The sequence below is a fragment of the Manihot esculenta genome, chromosome 11 (assembly GCF_001659605.2).
Source record: "Manihot esculenta cultivar AM560-2 chromosome 11, M.esculenta_v8, whole genome shotgun sequence".
Lineage (NCBI taxonomy): Eukaryota > Viridiplantae > Streptophyta > Magnoliopsida > Malpighiales > Euphorbiaceae > Manihot > Manihot esculenta.
Window position 1 is genome coordinate 3,986,037 of NC_035171.2, and position 22,885 is coordinate 4,008,921.

A 22,885-nucleotide genomic window follows, 5' to 3' on the forward strand; every position below is an offset into this window, starting at 1 on the left:
TCTATTTTGTAATTTCAAACCATGCATGGTCTCAAAAGCAACAATAAAATTATCCGTAATTAGTCTCCCAGGAATGAAAGCAGACTGATTTGGTGAAATAATTTTATGCAGGACCCTCTTCAATCTATTGGCTAAGGCCTTAGACAAGATCTTATAAATCACATTACAGAGAGCAATAGGCCTAAAATCCTTCACATCAACAGGATTCACACATTTCGAAATAAGAACAATTAAAGCCCTGGAGATTTCAGAAGGGATAGTACCTTTTGCAAGCCACAACCGACAAATATTGCAAACATCCACCCCAATAATTGGCCAATATTTCTGGAAAAAAGCCGGATTAAGACCATCCAACCCAGGAGCTTTATTCGGGTCCATTTGAAAGAGCGCTGAACGAAATTCTTCATCTGTAAAATCTGCCAATAACTCAACATTATCTTCGGCCCCAATTCTAGGCTGAACCAGAGGGAGAAGCTCCGCAAAATCAGTAGGCAAATTGGAAAATAAACCCGAAAAATATTGCAAAAATGCATCCTGAATAGTACCCACATTTGAAGATAATGAACCATCCGATGTCACAATTTGCTGAATCCGATTATATCTGCGCCGAGCTTTGATACTATTATGGAAATATTTTGAGTTCCTATCCCCATGTCGAAACCAGAACTTTTTTGCTTGTTGGCGTAGTCTAATATCCTCCTCTGCCAAAATTTGATTCCAAACATCCTTCAGTTGCCGCACTTCCCTTGTATCAAGCGATTCAGAACACTCCCCCAATCTCTTCTTAATTCGTTCTTTTTGAAGCCAACGCATGCAGTTTCTATTCTTCCCCCAATACTGAACACGCTTCACAAGCTGGTCTTTACGTTGAATAAAATCCAACCCCAAACCTTGCTGCCAAGACGTCAAAACCACTTTCCCTAACTCATCATCCTCAAGCCATGAATTGTCAAAACGAAAATGTCGATTATCCTCCCTAACTTGAGTTCCAACAGTTTCAATCAATAAAGGAGTATGATCAGAAACTGGAGCAACTAAATTAGACGAAATCGCATCAGGAAAACGAGCATCCCAGGTTGTATTAGAACAAGCACGATCCAACCTCTCCTTCGAACACTGATCAGTACCCTCTCTAGTTTTAAAAGTTCTAATAAATGAAAATATATATTACAGTTATTCCATGTATTATAGAACATAATTAAACTCATTTAGATTAAAACTTATATAAAGATAGGTATGAATTTTTTTATATGGAATTGGGTGGACCACTTAAATTAAAGTGATCATGAAGTTTGGCCATTAAATAATAACAAGGAATTTTCTTTTTTTTTTTTTTTTTGGAAAAAATCCAAATCAATAGTATAAAATTATTAAAAATTTAATAATATTATCAATTTAATTAGAAATTTGGACTTGATCAATTGTGGAAAGTCTTCATCTCATCTGTGAAGTGGACTTCATATATAACATCGTCAATACGTGCTGACCAGTTCAAATCATTTACCCATCGTCGTCGTTTGACATTAATAATTTTATAAAAAAATAAATTTAAATAACTTCTTATAAAATTATTTATGATTTTATTTTTATATTTAATAAAAAATTTTAAAATTAAAAAATTTTGAACTTTTTATTTTAAATAAAAATTTTATAAAAAAAAATTCAATTGAATTAAATTTTTATAAAATTCTTAATTTTAATATTTTATTAGAATTCAAAATCTTTTAGTCTAGGTCTTTTTTTTATTATTATTATTTTGTTCTATTTTATTGGAAAATATTAATTCTAAAAGGCTGAATAATCTACTATTGGACATACTTCCATCTCATTGGATAGATAGTTACCTAACGATTCCAGCTTCATAATGAGGGGAGATATTTTCTCATAGGACATGACTTCAAAGCTCAATATCTTTCACACTTGTAAGATTTCTCTCTCTGCATTTATATAAATCTTGCAGGATACCTATGTTTGAGGTATTGTAGCAGACTTTTGTTTTAGTGGTCGTGGTTGTACAAGTCTAGCTCTAGCGACTGTGCAACTTGTGATGGCTCGTAGCTGGGAGAAGGAAAGTAGAGGTACTATGTTTTCTAAGCCATCGCCTGAACTGAATCCAAGTAAAAGTATTGGGCCGAGGAAATATTCATATCAACAACTAGCAAAAGCCACCAATCATTTCTCTAATAGTCATCTTCTCGGCGAGGGTGGTTTTGGACAAGTTTATAAAGGATTGCTAGATGGTGAATACTATGCTATCAAGAAACTTAAAAATTTTCCGGACTTACAGTCTGAAGGAAAACTGCAGGATGAGATAATGGTTGTTAGCAGCGTCCGCCACAAAAATCTTGTTGAACTGCTTGGTTACTGCAATGAAGGGGCCGATAAATTGCTTGTTTTCAAATATTTTCACAATAAGTCCTTAAGCTCTCAGTTACATAGTGAGTCTCATCTTTCCTCTTTGTATTTTCATAATCGTTATGAAGATTAATATAAACTAAAAAGTAGTTTTGTAGAAAGCGATCAAAATTTGGACTGGCAAAAGAGAATGAATATCGCCAAAGGAACTGCAAGAGGACTGGAATATTTACATGAACATTGTAAGTATATAATTGTATCTAATTTGCTAATCTTAATTTTTAATTATCACTCAAGTGCTCAATCTATTTTATATATTTCTTTTTTGAGTTAATAATTTATTTCCTCTCAAACTTCTTTACTTTTTTTATTTTTTTATATTAGGTGATGTTCGGATCATACATTTAGATATCAAATCAGATAATATTCTTCTCGATGATGAATTTAAACCAAAGGTAAAATAATTTTGATTATAAATATATATATTATAAATTTTTATTTATTTATAATTAAAGTTTTTCTCAAAAATTATTGAAAAGTTTTGGAATTTGATAGTTGTATTTTAATAATAATTGAGTTTGATTTTTTTTTTTAATGCTTTAACATTTTTAAAAGGTAATATAATAATTTATAAGAAGTTCGTTTTAGTTTTTATTTGTTAATTTGTTGTATTATTTCTTCTTTATTTAATAATGATTTAAACATTAATTCTTAAATAAAGATTATCAATAATTATTTTCTTTATTTAAGAAATATTATAATTAGACAGAAAAAGTTAGTAAAATTATAGGACTTCTAGTTTCATGATTGGTAACAATATTTTCATTTAATATTTTATAGCAAGTTAATGACTAACGTCCTCCTTCATGGGTTTTTCTCAACCGTTAACCTTTGAAAGAAGTAAGAAATAGAGCAATTAATGCTATATATTTATAAAAATAGATATGCCATAATAAATTTATTAATCTTCTTAAATATTTTTTATTTTCAGCTGGCAGATTTTGGACTTGCCCGGTTTTTTTCAAATGCTGCTACTCACATCTCTGAATCAAAAATTATCGGAACCAGAGTGTAAGATAATTTTTACATGTCTAATCTGTAGTACCATTATTTTATTTTATTTTTAAAATAATTAAAATAAAATAAGAACACATGAAACCAGATGAAAATTAGTGTTTTTTTAGATTTTAATTTTTTGAATCTTAACATGAATTTTTATTGTGTTTATTGCAGCTATGTAGATCCATTCGCAATAGAAACGAGACAATATTCTGATAAATCAGATGTTTATTCATTTGGTATTATACTTTTAGAATTACTTACAGGAAGATTGCCTATAGAAAATGACATTGATATTGTGAAATGGGTATGTAATACACATGTTTGGTGTCTTAGAAGTGAAATAAGTATTCACATACAACTTTTATTTGATATTAATGCATTTGAAATTCATGTTTAGATTAAACTCAACTTAATAAAAATATTTTTTTATTAAATATTTTGCAGGCAAAATCTCGAATTAAAAAAGTTTTGAATGGCGAATTTGCAGCTTTTGTAGATTCTACATTGAGGTTTGATCATACAGAAATGTATCGAATGATTTTTTGTGCAGATGCTTGTATAAGTAATCCTCCAAATTTGCGTCCATCAATAAAAAAGGTAAAAAAATTTTTTTTTGAAATCCAAAGAAGGTAAAAAATTTATTCATATATTATGTTAATAATTGATAATATATACAATAATTTCATTATTGCTATGCCATATAGATATTTCAAGTTCTCGAAGGAATTTTATCTCCAGATGAATTATCATCACAAAAAGGTCTAGATTACGGTGTAAGTAATTCAATTCTTGTTAATTCAATTGGATATTACATGGAAAAGCTAAATGTATAAATCATTTTATTAAGAAGTTGATTTTTCAGTTTTAAAAAAATATATTAAAATATTAATAATAATTAATCTTTCAGTTAATTTTAGTGTTAAATATTTTACTATTTAATTCCTATAATTTGCAACATTCGTTTGATCTCTCAAATTTTAAAAGTTTATTAATTAGTTCTTTTATATCAATAATTTTAAATTTTTTTTATAATATTTGATGGTTAAAAGTGACAGAATTAATTAATCAATTTTTTAAAATATTAAAAATATTTTAATATATTTTTATATTTTTTAAAATAGAAAAATTAACTGTTAAATTTCTTTGTAACGTAGGAATTAAATAATAAAATTTTCTTTTATTAGTTAATTAATACTTGAACTATTGAAAAAATTATCTAAATGATTATGGTAATTTATATTTATATTTTAAATTTTAAATTTTAGATAATAAAAAGCATATTTTTTTAATTTGACACAATTATAGTAAAAAGTACTAAATTAAATCTAAAAAAAATAATAATTAATTACAATATAATTTCTAAAATTTTATGTTATTAATAAAATATATAGTCTTTTAATTTAAATTTGATGTTGAATTAAATATATTATATTGAATAAATGTTTATTTTAAATAAATTATAATATATAAAATATCACATATAAATAATTAATATATATTAAAATATTTCATTAAATATTTATACTCAATATTATAAATTATATGCATATTTTTTACTTCTTATCATAAAATATTATATATTTTAAATTTGAAAATTTTAATTTTTTTTATATTTTAAATTATTATTTAAAATAAAGAGTAAATAATGGAATTAATAATAAATGATACTATTGTAACAAAAATATATATTTAAAGATTATTTTATTAATTAAATAGAAATTGAGGACCATATTATAATTTATTATTAATATTTTAAAATTTTACTTAGCTGTCGAAGAAATTAAAAAGATTTAATTTTACTATTTAAAATTTTGAATATAAAGGTGAATTATCATAAAATTTTGAATTTTTTTTAATATCCCTTAATACTTTAATGAGCACATCCTAGACTCTATTTAATATTAGGGCATGTTTGATGATATTATCTATTTTTTAATAGCTATTAGTTAAAAATTAAGGGAGAGTTTTTTTTATATATATATATAAACTATTATCTAATAATTATATACAGTGTTTTGGCTAAATTCTAAATATTAAATACATTACTTTAAAAATTATTGTTAAATATTAAATATATTAATATAATTTCTATTAAACTTATTTTTATATAAAATTGAATTTACATGGCTAGGTGATGTCTTTAACTTTGTTATGGATATCATACAGGCAACAGATTCTCTTGAACGACGCACTGCTCTGCATGGACATGGAAATCAGAGTACTAAATCTAAAGGTTCATTCCTTATCCAACTGTAATGAATATTTTTTAATTGTTAATTCATTTTCTTTATTTATAGAAGAAAAAAAAAAAGAATGGTTACTGAATTTTAATTAAATAGTCACTTAATAATTCAGTGATACAAATTTGACTATCTAAGAATAAGATCCAAGTAAAAATATTTAGGTGTATTTAATATTAATTATAACAGTACTGTGAAACTAATCTAAATAATTTAGATTAATTATTTTGATACATATGAAAAATGAGTTTAAAAATTATTTAGTTTAATTTATTTGTATCGATATATTTAATGTAAAATTAGAGATTTTTTAAAAAAAATTTGATTTAGTTTAATTTTCAAGTTTTGAATTAAAATCATATCAAACAATTTTCTCTCCATCATTCATTTTCTTACATTTAACTAAACTCTTGTTAGTTGAAAAAAAATTAAAATTATAAAACTAATTTTCTATTTATTTACCATTAATATAGCTAGACCAATTATTTTATTTTTTTTCTAATTTTATAAAAATTTAAATTTATTATGCTTTTAATAATGATACTATTTCTTTTATTACATAAATATTCAAGGCACGTAAATTATTTATTTATTTATTAATGTATTATCAATAGTTATATGTTTGTTAAATATTATAAATTTATTAAATAATTATATTTTTAAGTCATATCATACTATATGATAAAATAATTTTTAAAAAATTATATATAAATTTAATTGAATTCCACGTAATTATTAAATAAAATTAAACTAAACATCATAATAAAGAATTTTAATGTGAACTTTTCTCAACAAAAGCAGAAAAAATGGCTGAAGAGGGAAAGGTGATCGCCAGCCACACATTTGAGGCTTGGACGGAGCAGTTTGAGAAGGCAAATAGGGGAAAGCAACTGATTGTGCTGGATTTCAGTGCTGCCTGGTGCCCACATTCTCGTTCCATGAGTCCAATGCTGGCAGAGTTGGCGAAGAAGATGCCAAATGTCACATTCTTGATGGTGGATGCTAATGAATTGTGTGCTGTTGCTATGGAATGGGCAGTTAAGGTAGTGCCAACCTTTTTTTTCTTGAAGCAAGGACAATTACTCGACCAGTTTGTTGGTGCCAACGTAAAGCAACTGATCTCTACCATTGAAAGGCACGCTGGTGGCGCACACGGGATTTTAGGTCAGTGCAAAAAGATTTTAGGTCAATGGATGATTTTTGCTAACATTTTCCTTTTGTTTTTTTATAAACTTATCGGTGATTTAATTACCCTTGTCTTTCATGATACAGAATCAATACTGGGGACTAATTATCCACAACCTCAAGTGCTCATTGGTTTTCCTAATTATTCCATACTGGGGACTAACAATGGTTTTCCGGTTAACATTCCGGCAACACCATCTACTAGCATTGACATGCCCACCACAACCGACACTTCTACTCATCATTGCCATTATCCTTATTAATTAATATTACTTAAATGTATTACTAAGTGGATGAACTATAGGAATGATTTGGCCTCAGAGATTTCAGTATATGAAATTATCAGTACTGTTAATTTAAGAGTTTTTATTTTGGTTTGTGCTTCCTCTTGCATTTACAAGGGCCTTTTTCATCAACAGTTTGGTGTATGTCTTGCTTAGTTTGGATATTCTATTACCTATTGAAAAGCCAAAAGAAAATGTTTTTTTTAAACACTACAATATTTTTTTTTTAAATTAGTAACAATTTTTTTTATCACTGATTAATAAAAATCTGTTATAAATTTCGTTTACTTAATCAATAGTAACGGCGAACCGATTTAGTAATCTGTAATGAATTAATAATGAAATTTAATAATTGATTTCAAATCCATTACTAATTTTAAATTATATTAAGTTTATGAAAAAAATTATTATAAACTAAATGATAAACATTTTTAAAAAAAGGTGAAAAAAATTGAGAGAATAAAAAAAATGAGAAAGAAAAAGAAAATTGAGGAAAAAAGGAAAATGGAAGAAAATTATGATAGAAAAATAAAAGGAAAACAGGAAAATTAAAGCAAATGAGGAAAAAGGAAAGAGAAAATGAGTAAAAGAGGAAAGAAAAGGGAAGAAAATGAGAGAAATACAAAAAAATGAAGAAAAAGAAAAAAAAAAGAAAATGAGAAAAAAATAGAAAAAAAGAAGAAAATGAAAAAATGGAAAAGTATGAGAAAATGAATTAAAGGAAAAAATTGAGAGAAAAGGGAAGGGAAAATGATAGAAAATAAAAGAGAAAATGAATAGGTAAAAATAGAGGAAAAGAAAAAAAAAAGAAGAAAATATGAGACAAAATGAAAAAAATAATAAAAAAAAGCATAATGAAAGGAAAATGGAAGAAAAAAAATGAGTAAAAAGATGAGTGAAGATAAGAAAGAAATTGAATGGATAAAATAATAAAAAGAGATATGATGTGTGAGTATACAAATATGTAAATTAGTAATATATTTAATAACGGATTGAATTCGTTTACAGTAATAAATTATTAAATCTGTTATAAAATTAAAAATAAAAAGAAAAATTTTAAAATAAAAATATTATATTTTTCTCTAAAATTTAATAATAGATTTCGAAATAATAAAAATAATGAGTTTTTAATTAAAAGGAAAACACAAGAATCCAAAAAAGAAAAGGGAGCATTTTTTTCGAAAATTTAGTAACGGATTTAATCCGTTACTAAATTCATTAAGTAACACATATAAATTCATTACTAAATTTATTATTAATTTATCAAATTCATTAATTTACTAATTTTGTAATAGATTTAATAAAAAATTTATGTAATTCGTTACTACATTTTTAAATCATTGGTAATAAATTTTAAAATCTGTAACTAAAATTAAAATAATTTTATTTTTTACGATTTATTATTGGATTTATTAATCCATTATTAATTAGTGATGGAATTCAATCCGTTACTAAAATTTGTTTAAATTGATGTTTATAGTTCAAAATCCGTCGCTAATATTATAGCGATGGATTTCCGACAAACTATAATTCGTCGCTTAAAGTCCTGTCGCTAGTTTTTTATGACAGATTTTCTGCACCGTCGTAAATATTAGCGACGGATTTCTGATAGAACATTCCATCGAAAATTTTGGCGACAAAATTAGTCTGTCGCATATTCTGTTGGAAAAACATAACACTTCCATTTACAATTTCGTCGCAAATCCATTGGAAAATATGTTCAATGATATTTATCACAAATCCATTTAAAAAATTGACATTTTCATATTCGTCACAAATCTATCACCAATTAATATAATCAGTAAAAAAAAATTTTATTTTTATTTTAATATTCCCTATATTATCTGGATAATTCACAATTAAGAAAAATATTATATAAGTTAAACTTTTTTATAAAACATTATTATCTATGTTCATCATAGACATGCAAAAAATACTTAATAATATTTAAAAAAAGTACTACATAAATAACACAATCAATTTTTTAAAGGATTTAATGAAAAATGGAGTTTGAAGCGGTGGGATGTGGCGAAATTTCTTTAATTCCTCAATGTGATTGATCTCTTCCTTTAACTCCTCAATATATTTGGTTCTACGAATATTCCTGCGTTTTGTAATAAAATACTGGCTAGTAATTTGGTTAAAAAAAGAAAGGAGCATTTATATATTAACAATTCACATATCAAAAAAATTTCTCTCCTAGTCTTTTACTGCATGTCACAAAAGAGATTCAAAATTTATCCAAGACTATCAAACAATTTATTTCACTTGAATTGTACCCTAGAAACTCATGCCCATAAACTTAAAATGGTTCAACTATTTACAAACATTAATAATTATAATATCCAGGCATTAATAATGTCAACCAATTCTTATGAACCAATAACACTTGTACTTAAGTAGAAGGAAAACAAAAAAGAAAAAGAAAAAGAAATTAAAATAATTATTCACACTCAAAACCCATATGTTATCCCCACCTCTCTCCCTCTCTTAAAAAAATTAAACTATTTTTGTTTTTATATGAAAATTTACAAAGCAAACTAATTTTAACATTACACCACAGTCACCTTTATTATTATTATTATAATATAATAATAATAATAATAATTTACTAGCCAAATTTAAGAAAAGAGAGAAAAATAAATCAACTATTCATGTTCAATCTTTGAAATCTAAAAATCTAAGATTAAAATAGAGTATTACATGCTCAATCTTTGAAATATTCTAAAAATCTATTCACTATTCATAGTATTTACAAAAGAAATCTCAAAATAAAACAAAGAAAACATGAATTAATAAAGGAAAAGAAAAATCCAATTGAAGAACTCTTCAATTGATGAAAATACATGCCCAAGGAGTCTCCATTGGTGAAGTTCCAGCAGCTCCCTTGTTCTCCCAAGGTGAAATGATGAAGAAGAAGGTGAAAATAGTGGGAAATGGGGGAAGAAATATAGGTGGCAGCTTGAATGATATGAGCTGTGACACAAATAATCTTCAATACCCAATTCACATGTCTTTTTCCTACAAAATAAGGGTAGAATGTATATAAAACACTAATTTATAAAAGTTAATTAAAATTACTAAAAATATCAAATAAATAAGTAAAAATACTTATTTACATGAGCAAAATGGATGCAAAATGTATTTAAAAAATATATAAAAATTGAAGTTAACACTATCCATGTATGTATGCTAATATTTAGCTAAATCACATATTGTCTCTTTTATTTATCTGTTGTTATATTTATTTCTAGACCAATCGATAATTTTTCCCAACGATTTGCATCTGATGCTGGACATTGGGAAAATTGGACATGGATGTGGATCTTCTGTGAAGAAGAATATATATATATATATACACACTCACATGCATACATGTATGGTTACGACAGTGGAAAAGGATATTGTTTCAATGTTAGATTGAACTCGTAGCTCGATTATTGGCTTCCATTAATACAATTAGACCATAGACAGAGAGAAATCATCGCCTCATTTAGGAAGCTTTCCTGTTAGTTATGACAAAGTCTGAACGAATTAAATCAATAAACCTTTTGTTAGTATCTAAATTAAAGAATGAATAATTAGAAAACCATAGATTCTAATAAGCAGCAGTCTGAAAAGTATGAGACCAATAATTAGAAGGTAAAGACGAAAATTGTAACATAGCAAGACCTGTTTCAACTATTGAGCGATGACGACGTTCAGCAGTACCATTATGCTCTAGCGTATGTGGAGGTGTTGTATAATGTGAAATGCCACAAGACAAAAAATGATTCTTAAGCTTTTGATACTCCCCACCATTATCAGTGAACACATAAACAATTTTAGTGTGAAAATAATTTTCAACCAATTTCTGAAAGTGGATAAACAAATCATGGGTATCAGATTTCTTCTTCATGGGATATAGCCAAACATACTTAGAATAGTGATCAATAAATGTAACGTAATACTCATAGCCATCAATAGATTTTTGTGTAGGACCTCAAACATCGGAATAAACAAGTTGCAAAGGCTTATTACTAACAAGAGAATTCTCAGAAAACGGTAATTTATGACTCTTGCTCATAGAGCAGGAAGTACAATGGAAACTAGAAACATATTTAGACATAGACTGAAGACCAATATTTCGAAGTACTAACAAAAAGACTTTATTGTTGTAATGACCAAGCTTGTGATGCCAGTCAGAAAGCAAAGACAGACACCGAGTAGTAACATTCAGCTGAGGACATTGAGAATTAACTCTGGAAAAACTTGCACAGTAGATATCATCAATGTTCTCTCCCCGTAGCAGAGACGCCCCCGTGTACAGATCCTTCACAACAAAATAAGATGGAAAAAATTCCACAGAAACATGATTAGTGCGACATAACTTAGCAATTGAAACCAAATTCTTGCGCAGATTAGGCACACATAACACATTAGGCAATGATAAATTCTTAGAGTAAGCAGGAATTTGCACAAAACTAGTATGTGATACAGCAAGCGTTTTACCATCACTAAGTTGTACTTCCTCAGGACCTCCATAGTCAGAATAGCTTTGCAAAGAAGCTGGATTCGACACAACATGATGAGAAGCTCCGCTATCAAACAACCATTGTTGTGGAGAAGAAGCAGCCATAGCAGAAGTAACATTAACTGCAGGTATCGGTGCTGAAGAATGAGAGGTATCAGTCTTCAAAGACATATTATTCTCCTTAAGAAAGCGAGCCAATTTGCGACATTCAGCAGTAGTATGTCCAGCATATTCACAATATTGACATACCACATCAGGTCGATAAGAACCTCGACCTCGACCACCAGAGTAAGAACCACGACCACCACGTCGATTTCCAGAATAATTGGAGTTTTGTGGAGATCGATTATAATTGTAACGACCCGAAAATCGGACCGCTACCGGCGCTAGGATCCGGGTCGACTTAAGGCCACCGGGACCCGTAGCAAGTCTAACATGCATCTTGAAAACCTGTTTAATCCCATACATGATCAACAATCATACATAAAAATTAAAACTTTTCTTTCATTCATTCTCTCATACACCAAACTCAACCTGTGCATGCACTAAACATAATCATAATCATAAACTTGACCCCTCTGTGGGATCACAACGATGCCCCCAATGGGTGGCATAACATGCGTTGAGTTGGCTAAACATAGACATTAATAAACATTAAGATCATGTATAAAAAAGGGATTACAGTATACTATGGTCAAGCACACTTCTAACCTCAACATCGTTACATTACATATTTATACATAACATAACTAGGCAGTTATACATCATCTTACAATTTATCATGTCCACTTTCTAACTATTACAATTACAAGACTTTACTCTTCTTGACTTCTCTGTCTAGCCCGTACCTGCAATCCTGGGGGATTAGGGAGAAGGGGTGAGCTACTAGAGCCCAGTGAGCAGAATAATAGAAAACAATATTTAAAATTTCATGCCATCATGTAATGCAACACATCACAGCAAATCACATCTCAGGTGGTATTGTCACCGATAGTCCTCTACATTCCAAAGTGCCGGGACGTAGAATGGGTACAACCGGTCTTTCTCTTAACATAACATATCATACATACCAATGTGCCAGGGACGTAGAATGGGTACAACCTGGACTTCCATACCATATCATGCCGTAGCATCATCATACCATATGAGGACTAAAGGATCATCCAATAACCAATCCACATCAACATCATAAATGCAATGTAACATATTCGTGAATTCTAATGCAAACAACCTAATTCATCACATGGAATTCATGATGCATGAACATACTCAACGGTATAATTCATTTGCTTTAAAAACATAAAGGTTTATTCTACTCACCTCTGGCTAGCTCTGACACTGACAGAAACAGCTGACTTACTGCTGAGGCCCTCGGCTCCTCGGGTCCGAACCTACACAGGTGGACTCAAATGAGGGGCCAAACATCTAGAACATAACTCTAAAAACATCCCCCAAAAACCCCCTAAAACACCTCAAACAAACATGCAAAAGCATGCAAAGGAAGGCTGAACAGGGCAGGTTCGGTGGCACCTTCGGCGGCCGAAAGTCCCTCCAGAGCCAAAACCCAGGCAGGTTCGGCGGCACCTTCGGCGGCCGAAAGTCCCAGACAGAGACGAAAGTCTCTTTTCGGGGGCAACTTCGGCAGCCGAAAGGCCTGCCTCCCCAGCCATGTTCGGCGGCCGAAAGTTCCTTCGGCTGCCGAACCTGATTTCTGCCAAAGGGAAGAAACTTGGCTCCTTAATGCACATTTGCCTCCCAAATCTCCCAACATGCATATAACTCATTCAAATCATGCAAATACACATACATTGGCTCCTAGGGGCTTCAAACTAACTTAAACCCCAACTACAACACACAACAACAACACATTACTCAAAAACACAACATAAACTCAAAAATCTAACCATGTGCTAAACATGCATTCTACCCCATAGATCTTGCATAAAACTCACTTTAAACATGAAACGAGCTTAAGATCGGCTCTTACCTCTTGAAGATCGAGAGAGAGACGTCCTAAACTCGGAGGTGGGAGAGATTTGAGTCCTTGAACCTCAAAGCTCCAAAACTTGTTCAAAACTTGGAAATCTTCAAAACAAGATGAAAACTTGTGAAAATCTTGAAAGATCTAGAGGAAAAACATCAAAGATCGGTGAGGAACGGCGGAGAGTTCACCTTGGCCGACAATGGGGAGAAAAGCTCGCCCGTTTTCGGCTAAGGGACCCTTTTATAGTGGCTGGCCAGGCCACGTTCGGGGGCCGAACGTGCCTCCGCATGCATGCCTTGTTCGGCGGCCGAACTTGAGGTTCGGCGGCCGAACCTGGGCTTCCCTCACTTATGCCTTCGGGGGCCTAAGGCTCACCCGAAATGCACACATGTTCGGCGGCCGAACTTTGAGTTTCGGCGGCCGGTTGTATTCATTCAAAAACTCATTTCCTTTTTACTTAAAACCATGAAAATCATTAAAACATTTTATGAAAACATGTTTCTACCCTACTAGAGGCTTCCGACATCCGAGATTCCACCGAATGGCAGGAATTCCGATACCGGAGTCTAGCCGGGTATTACATTCTCCCCCCCTTAAGAACATTCGTCCCCGAATGTTCCTCAACTAGCACATGCAAGGCATACACATATCAAACATGTAAAGCACACAAGACTCACAGGGAACTAACCTTAGAAAAGATAAGGGTATTGCTGGAGCATGGACTCCCGTGTCTCCCAGGTGCACTCTTCTATGTTGTGGTGGTTCCACAGGACTTTCACCATCGGGATTTCCTTGTTCCTCAACTTTCTGATCTGGGTGTCTATGATCCGTACTGGCTGCTCAACATAGGTGAGATCCTCTTGGATCTCCACATCAGGCTCATTAAGAACCTTGCTCGGATCTGACACAAATTTCCTCAACATTGAAACATGGAAAACCGGATGGATTCTTTCCATTGAAGCAGGCAAATCTAGCTTGTACGACACATTCCCAATCTTCTGCAAGACTTCAAAGGGTCCGATGTATCGTGGGGCTAGTTTACCCTTCTTCCCAAAGCGAACCACTCCTTTCATTGGAGACACTCTGAGCAATACCAGATCCCCCTCCTGAAACTCTACTTGCCGTCTGCGGATGTCTGCATAACTCTTTTGTCTGCTTGCAGCAGTCTTGATCCTCTCTCTGATTATGGGTACCACCCTGCTGGTGATCTCTACCAGCTCAGGCCCTGCCAAGGCCTTTTCTCCAACCTCTTCCTAGCAAACCGGTGACCTGCACTTCCTCCCATACAAAGCTTCATACGGAGCCATCCCAATGCTAGCATGATGGCTGTTATTGTAGGCAAACTCCACCAACGGTAGATGCTACCTCCAAGAACCGCTAAAGTCCAGCACACACATTCTAAGCATATCCTCGATAGTCTGGATGGTCCTTTCTGATTGTCCGTCAGTTTGGGGGTGGAAGGCAGTACTGAAATCTAACCTGGTACCCATGGCATTCTGCAGACTTCGTCAAAACCTGGAGGTGAACTGGAGCCCTCTATCCGACACTATTGAAACAGGAACCCCATGCAGCCTGACGATCTCATCCACATATACCTGCGCCAACTTGTCTACAGAGTAGCCACTCCTGACAGGGATGAAGTGAGCAGATTTGGTGAGTCTGTCCACAATCACCCATATGGAGTCCAATCTGTTGGACGCTGCCGGTAACCCCACTACGAAGTCCATAGCTATGTTCTCCCATTTCCACTCTGGAATAAGTAGCGAGTTAAGCATTCCAGCCGGCTTCTGATGTTCCAGCTTCACCCTCTGACACACTTCGCAGGCTGACACGAACTGTGCCACTTCTTTCTTCATTGTTGGCCACCAATAAACTTTCTTCAGATCTTGGTACATCTTGGTGGCTCCGGGGTGAATGCTGTACCTTGCATTATGAGCCTCTCTCATAATGTCTCCTTTTAGCCCTATGTCATCTGGTACACATAGTCTGCTCCCATAGCGGAGGATCCCCTTACTGTCAAATCTGAACTCACTGTCTTTGCCTGACTGAACAGTCCTGGCAATCTTCACTAACTCTGGGTCCTCATGTTGTTTCTGAGCCACTTGCTCTAGAAACACAGGTGTCACTCTCATCTGGGCCACTAAAGCACCTGTACCAGACAACTCCAACTGTAGACCTTCATCAATGAGCTTGTAAAACTCCTTCACCACTGGTCTCCTTTCTGCCGTGATGTGGGATAGACTGCCTAGTGACTTCCGGCTTAGGGCGTCTGCCACAACATTCGCCTTTCCCGGATGATACTGAATCTTGCAATCATAGTCACTCAGCAGCTCTACCCATCTCCTCTGTCTCAAGTTCAAATCTCTTTGACTCAGGATGTACTGCAGGCTCTTATGATCTGTAAAGATCTCACATTTTACCCCATAGAGGTAGTGCCTCCACATCTTGAGTGCAAAGATTACTGCTGCCATCTCTAGGTCATGCGTGGGGTAATTCAACTCATGCTTCTTCAGCTGCCTAGAAGCATAAGCAATCACCCTCTCATTCTGCATCAGCACACAACCCAGTCCCATACGGGACGCATCACAAAAGACTGTAAAGTCCTCATCACCAGATGGTAAAGCTAAAACTGGTGCTGAAGTCAACCTCTTCTTAAGCTCTTCAAAACTCTCTTCGCACTGGTCAGTCCACACAAACTTCTGATTCTTCCTAGTCAACCTGGTCAGAGGAGCTGCTATTTTCGAGAAGTCCTGAACGAACCTCCTGTAGTAACCTGCCAAACCCAAGAAACTCCTGATCTCTGTCACTGAAGTGGGTCTAGGCCAATTGGCTACAGCTTCCACTTTCTTGGGGTCCACCTCAATCCCATTCTCTGACACTACATGCCCCAAGAACGAAATGCTCCTCAGCCAGAACTCACACTTGGAGAACTTGGCATACAAGCCATGTTCCCTCAAGGTCTGCAGAACCAACCTCAGATGATGGGCATGCTCCTCTGCATTCCTGGAGTACACCAAGATATCATCTATGAAGACAATAACAAAGTGATCCAGGTACTGACTAAACACTCTATTCATGAGATCCATGAATGCTGCAGGGGCGTTGGTTAACCCGAACGGCATTACAAGGAACTCAAAATGCCCATATCTGGTCCTGAAGGCTGTCTTTGGCACATCCTCTTCCCTGATCCTCAACTGATGGTACCCTGATCTCATATCTATTTTGGAGAAACAACCCGCTCCGGCTAGCTGGTCGAATAGATCATCGATCCTTGGTAACGGGTACCTATTCTTGGTAGTGACTTTGTTCAACTGTCTGTAGTCGATACAAAGCCTAAGGGATCCATCTTTCTTTCTCACGAACAAAACTGGTGCACCCCAAGGTGAAGTGCTCGGTCGGATGAAGCCCTTTTCTACCAGCTCTTGCAACTGTTCTTTCAATTCCTTCAACTCAGCTGGAGCCATCCTGTAGGGAGGAATAGAGATCGGTCGGGTTCCAGGCATCAATTCTATTTCGAACTCTATCTCCCTAGCAGGTGGTAAACCTGGCAGCTCGTCTGGGAAGACGTCTAGAAACTCTCTAACCACTGGTACCGAGGCGGGCTCTCTAACCTGACTGCTAAGCTCTCTCACATGAGCCAAAAACCCCTGACATCCCCTCCTAAGCATCCTACGAGCCTGAAGAGCTAACATCAGACCTCTAGGTGTACCCCTCCTGTCTCCCCTAAAGACAACCTCTGACCCATCCTGACCTCTGAACCTGACTACCTTGTCCCTGCAGTCCAAGGTAGCACCATGGGTAGATAACCAGTCCATCCCTAGAATGACGTCAAAATCTGTCAAATCTAGAACCACTAGGTCGGCGGACAAGCATCTTCCCTCAACAAACACAGGACTACTCTGGCAGACTGACTCTGCCACTGATGGATCACACTTGGGTCTATTGACCCAGAGAGGACACTCTAACCCAGAAGTCATCAACCTTAACCTCTCAACGGCTCTCGGTGCAATAAAAGAATGAGATGCACCAGGGTCTATCAAAGCATACACATTTGAACAACCAATGACTAAGATACCTGCCACCACGGTGTTAGATGCATCTGCCTCCTACTGTGTCATTGTGAAGATCCGTGCTGGAGCTGATGGACCTTCACCTCTGTAACCCGCTGAAGAAGAGGCTGCCCCTCTCCTTCTACCTCTGCCACTGGCCTGAGTCATGGCTGGAGCTGCTGGCTGAGCTACACTGCCAGAAGCTGTCTGCTGAGACTGTGCTCCCAAAGCTGTCCTAGGACACTCCCGAGCCATGTGTCCCTCTTGCCCGCATCTGAAACAGGCTGTTGTCCCAGCCCGACAAACTCCCCTGTGTGGCCTATCACACTTTGCACAAACTGCGTTATTTGCACCAGAGCTCGAGCCACTCCCTAGTCCCAGACTGGACTTAACCTTGTTCCAAAACTTGTTCTTCTTGGGCTTTCTAGTGGTGTTATTCCACTTTTTGCTACCTGAAGCTGCTGCACTAAAAGAAGAAGAGCCTGGGGTCTTAGAACCAGAAGGCTGTGCCACTGACTGCTTAACTGTTCCCTGAACGATGGCACTGGCCTCCATTTTCCTGGCCATATCCACTATGGCATGAAAGCTCTCCCTATCTGCGGACTGGATCAAGGAGGAATATCTAGAGTGGAGTTTCATGATATACCTCCTCGACCTTTTTTTGGTCTGAGTCAAGGTTTTGCCCTGCAAACGGCAACAGCTCCAAGAATCTGTCTGTGAACTCCTCAACACTCATATCATCGGTCTGCCTCAACTGCTCAAACTCTATCATCTTCAGCTCCCTTGAACTATCTGGGAAAGCCCATCCTGCAAACTCGTTTGCAAACTCTTCCCAAGACATGTTGTCTACCCTCGGGTTCACATAATTCTTGAACCACTGTCGTGCCTTCTTGCACTTAAGTGTGAACCCTGCCATCTGAATGGCTCTACAATCATCAGCCCCAATTTCATCTGTGATCACCTTGACCCTCTCAAGATACACAAACGGGTCATCCCCTTTTTCATACTGAGGAGCACCCAACTTCACATAGTCGGTCATCTTGACCTTGCTCCCACTGGCTGAGCTAGGTCTAGAAGGTTGAGTAGCTGGGGCTGCTGGTTCTGTAGGTGGTGGAGGTGGTGCAACATTTTCTGAGGTAGGGTTTGCTGGATTTGGATAGTAAGGTGGGGGTGGATACATTGGGTATTGTGAATATGGTGGGTAGTAGGGTGGGTATGGCATCTGTGTGGGATAAGGGGTGAAACTAGGGTAATCTGATGTACCTCCCATCGAATACCCGGGATTTTGTGAGAAGTGTGGGTAGTGGGGTGGCTGAACAAATCCCGAGGCCTGAGTGCCTCCTTGGGACTCTCCCATTCCCTCTTCTGACATGCTAACACCCAGACTGCCATCCCTCCTCTGCTCTACATCCATATCATCCCCAATGTCCTCAGACGGTCCTCCCTGAACTGTTCCTCTGACTGATCTGCTTCTACCCAGATCCAAAGACCTTCTAAGGTCTCTTACTGCTCTTTCTCTGTTAGACCTACTGGACATTGCCCTAGGAAATGCTGGAGGACGGGCGCTCGTGCCCTCATCCTCAGGTGGTACTCCAGTCAATCTTGCGGATCGACGAGTTTCTATCATCCTGTTTTCTGAAAAACAGTTCACATAACAAGCAAACATTAGCATCATATGGTTCATGTGGGCACACATGAACCCTCATCACATATCATTAATGCACATGCATATTATCATGGCATTTCACATCATAAAACAAGACAGGACTCCACATCCTATCCTAGTGGACATGATCTTCCTATTGGACATGATCTTCCTATTGTGCTTGACCTTCTATAACATCTATGAGCCCGACACTCTAGGTCCGACCATATGAACCTGGGGCTCTGATACCATTCTGTAACGACCCGAAAATTGGACCGCTACCGGCGCTAGGATCCGGGTCGACTTAAGGCCACCGGGACCCGTAGCAAGCCTAACATGCATCCTGAAAACCTGTTTAATCCCATATATGATCAACAATCATACATAAAAATTAAAACTTTTCTTTCATTCATTCTCTCATACACCAAACTCAACCTATGCATGCACTAAATATAATCATAATCATAAACTTGACCCCTCTGTGGGATCACAACGATGCCCCCAATGGGTGGCATAACATGCGTTGAGTTGGCTAAACATAAACATCAATAAACATTAAGATCATGTATCAAAAAGGGATTACAGTATACTATGGTCAAGCACACTTCTAACCTCAACATCGTTACATTACATATTTATACATAACATAACTAGGCAGTTATACATCATCTTACAATTTATCATGTCCACTTTCTAACTATTACAATTACAAGACTTTACTCTTCTTGACTTCTCTGTCTAGCCCGTACCTGCAATCCTAGGGGATTAGGGAGAAGGGGTGAGCTACTAGAGCCCAGTGAGCAGAATAATAGAAAACAATATTTAAAATTTCATGCCATCATGTAATGCAACACATCACAGCAAATCACATCTCGGATGGTATTGTCACCGATAGTCCTCTACATTCCAAAGTGCCGGGACGTAGAATGGGTACAACCGGTCTTTCTCTTAACATAACATATCATACATACCAATGTGCCAGGGACGTAGAATGGGTACAACCTGGACTTCCATACCATATCATGCCGTAGCATCATCATACCATATGAGGACTAAAGGATCATCCAATAACCAATCCACATCAACATCATAAATGCAATGCAACATATTCGTGAATTCTAATGCAAACAACCTAATTCATCACATGGCATTCATGATGCATGAACATGCTCAACGGTATAATTCATTTGCTTTAAAAACATAAAGGTTTATTCTACTCACCTCTGGCTAGCTCTGACACTGACAGAAACAACTGACTTACTGCTGAGGCCCTCGGCTCCTCGGGTCCGAACCTACACAAGTGGACTCAAATGAGGGGCCAAACATCTAGAACATAACTCTAAAAACATCCCCCAAAAACCCCCTAAAACACCTCAAACAAACATGCAAAAGCATGCAAAGGAAGGCTGAACAGGGCAGGTTCGGCGGCACCTTCGGCGGCCGAAAGTCCCTCCAGAGTCGAAACCCAGGCAGGTTCGGCAGCACCTTCGGCGGCCGAAAGTCCCAGACAGAGACGAAAGTCTCTTTTCGGGGGCAACTTCGGCAGCCGAAAGGCCTGCCTCCCCAGCCATGTTCGGTGGCCGAAAGTTCCTTCGGCTGCCGAACCTGGTTTCTGCCAAAGGGCAGAAACTTGGCTCCTTAATGCACATTTGCCTCCCAAATCTCCCAACATGCATATAACTCATTCAAATCATGCAAATACACATACATTGGCTCCTAGGGGCTTCAAACTAACTTAAACCCCAACTACAACACACAACAACAACACATTACTCAAAAACACAACATAAACTCAAAAACCTAACCATGTGCTAAACATGCATTCTACCCCATAGATCTTGCATAAAACTCACTTTAAACATGAAACGAGCTTAAGATCGGCTCTTACCTCTTGAAGATCGAGAGAGAGACGTCCTAAACTCGGAGGTGGGAGAGATCTGAGTCCTTGAACCTCAAAGCTCCAAAACTTGTTCAAAACTTGGAAATCTTCAAAACAAGATGAAAACTTGTGAAAATCTTGAAAGATCTAAAGGAAAAACATCAAAGATCGGTGAGGAACGGCGGAGAGTTCACCTTGGCCGACAATGGGGAGAAAAGCTCGCCCGTTTTCGGCTAAGGGACCCTTTTATAGTGGCTGGCCAGGCCACGTTCGGGGGCCGAACGTGCCTCCGCATGCATGCCCTGTTTGGCGGCCGAACTTGAGGTTCGGCGGCCGAACCTGGGCTTCCCTCACTTATTCCTTCAGGGGCCTAAGGCTCACCCGAAATGCACACATGTTCGGCGGCCGAACTTTGAGTTTCGGCGGCCGAACCTGATTTTTCCTCCAAGGTTGTATTCATTCAAAAACTCATTTCCTTTTTACTTAAAACCATGAAAATCATTAAAACATTTTATGAAAACATGTTTCTACCCTACTAGAGGCTTCCGACATCCGAGATTCCACCGAACGGCAGGAATTCCGATACCGGAGTCTAGCCGGATATTACAATAATTGCCATTCTGATTTTGGGAACGCCCTCCAGAATGTTGAGTGTAATTGACAGTAGTAATCACTTGTGACGTAGCTGAAACAGTTGTGGAATCTTTTTCTTGTAAGGATCGTTCATGATCAGTAAGTTTTTCAAAGAGATCAGAAAAGGTTATTGGGGTTTCACGAACTTTAAACGCAGCAACTATGGGACTGTAATCATCTCCCAATCGCGTGATAATATAAACAATTAAGTCATCATCACTCATCGGATTCTGGGTAAGAGCAAGCTCATCTGCAATAGCCCTCATCTCATTGAGAAAAACAGCAATCAGTTTGGTTCCCTTAGAGTTCTGTGCTAATTTAGTTTTTAAGGACAAAATTCTAGAACGAGAAACATTAGCAAAACTCTGGTGAAGCAGATCCCATGCTTCTTTGGCAGTATTGGCTGAAGAAATCAAGGGTTGAATAGTATCGGAACAACTTCCTAAAAGAGCACTGATCAAGATTTGATCTTGTCGAAACCATAAGGCGAAAGCTGGGTTGGCTGTTTTATCTTTTTCAGAAATAAATTGTGATGGTGCAACCCATGAACCATCAATAAAATCAAGTAAATCAAGACCAATTAAGGTTGACTGGATCTGTTTTCTCCAAAAAGGAAAATTCTCCTGAGTAAATTTAATTGGAAAATGCGTTGGAGCATTTAATTGAATAACAGTATTAGATGACGAAACCATTAATTAAAAGAAAATTGGATCAGAAAACTCGTGAGAGCAGATTGCGGCTCTGATACCATATAGAAAAAAGGGGTTTTTGTTATATTTACTGAACGTATTACAGAAGCTTATATAATACAAGTCTACAACTAAGTAAATACAAGATAAGTATACAGCTATAAGTCTACAACTAACTAAATACAAAATAAGTATACAGCTATAAGTCTACAACTAACTAAATACAAGATAAGTATACAACTATAACTCAAGTTACAAATAGATAAAACTGTTATAGTTAGTCTTTATCCTTAATAAATACTATGCTATCAAGAAACTTAAAAATTTTCCGGACTTACAGTCTCAAGGAAAACTGCAGGATGAGATT

At 35.8% G+C, this 22,885-nt stretch overlaps 2 protein-coding genes across 2 annotated transcripts; both read left to right on the forward strand.

Annotated features, from left to right (window-relative positions):
• Positions 1 to 1,879: 1,879 nt before the first annotated feature.
• On the forward strand, positions 1,880 to 5,673 carry LOC110626362 (proline-rich receptor-like protein kinase PERK15). Its single transcript, XM_043961886.1, has 8 exons — positions 1,880 to 2,438; positions 2,514 to 2,597; positions 2,740 to 2,810; positions 3,347 to 3,426; positions 3,589 to 3,721; positions 3,862 to 4,014; positions 4,122 to 4,244; positions 5,584 to 5,673. The coding sequence occupies exons 1-8, from the start codon at positions 2,048 to 2,050 to the stop codon at positions 5,671 to 5,673; spliced, it is 1,125 nt and encodes a 374-aa protein (XP_043817821.1). The 5' UTR covers positions 1,880 to 2,047.
• Positions 5,674 to 6,463: 790 nt separating this feature from the next.
• On the forward strand, positions 6,464 to 7,105 carry LOC122725133 (thioredoxin H1-like). Its single transcript, XM_043961887.1, has 2 exons — positions 6,464 to 6,821; positions 6,930 to 7,105. Exons 1-2 carry the CDS (start codon positions 6,464 to 6,466, stop codon positions 7,103 to 7,105), a joined length of 534 nt encoding a protein of 177 aa, XP_043817822.1.
• Positions 7,106 to 22,885: the final 15,780 nt, after the last annotated feature.

What these genes read in the sequence shown, in the direction of transcription:
- LOC122725133 (XM_043961887.1), top strand. Translation starts at nt 6,464, where the DNA reads ATGGCTGAAGAGGGAAAGGTGATCGCCAGCCACACATTTGAGGCTTGG. An exon ending in TGGCGCACACGGGATTTTAG is followed by an intron (nt 6,822 to 6,929) that starts GTCAGTGCAAAA and finishes TTCATGATACAG; the next exon opens with AATCAATACTGGGGACTAAT.
- LOC110626362 (XM_043961886.1), top strand. Translation starts at nt 2,048, where the DNA reads ATGGCTCGTAGCTGGGAGAAGGAAAGTAGAGGTACTATGTTTTCTAAG. An exon ending in GGAATATTTACATGAACATT is followed by an intron (nt 2,598 to 2,739) that starts GTAAGTATATAA and finishes TTTTTATATTAG; the next exon opens with GTGATGTTCGGATCATACAT. An exon ending in ACATTGATATTGTGAAATGG is followed by an intron (nt 3,722 to 3,861) that starts GTATGTAATACA and finishes AATATTTTGCAG; the next exon opens with GCAAAATCTCGAATTAAAAA.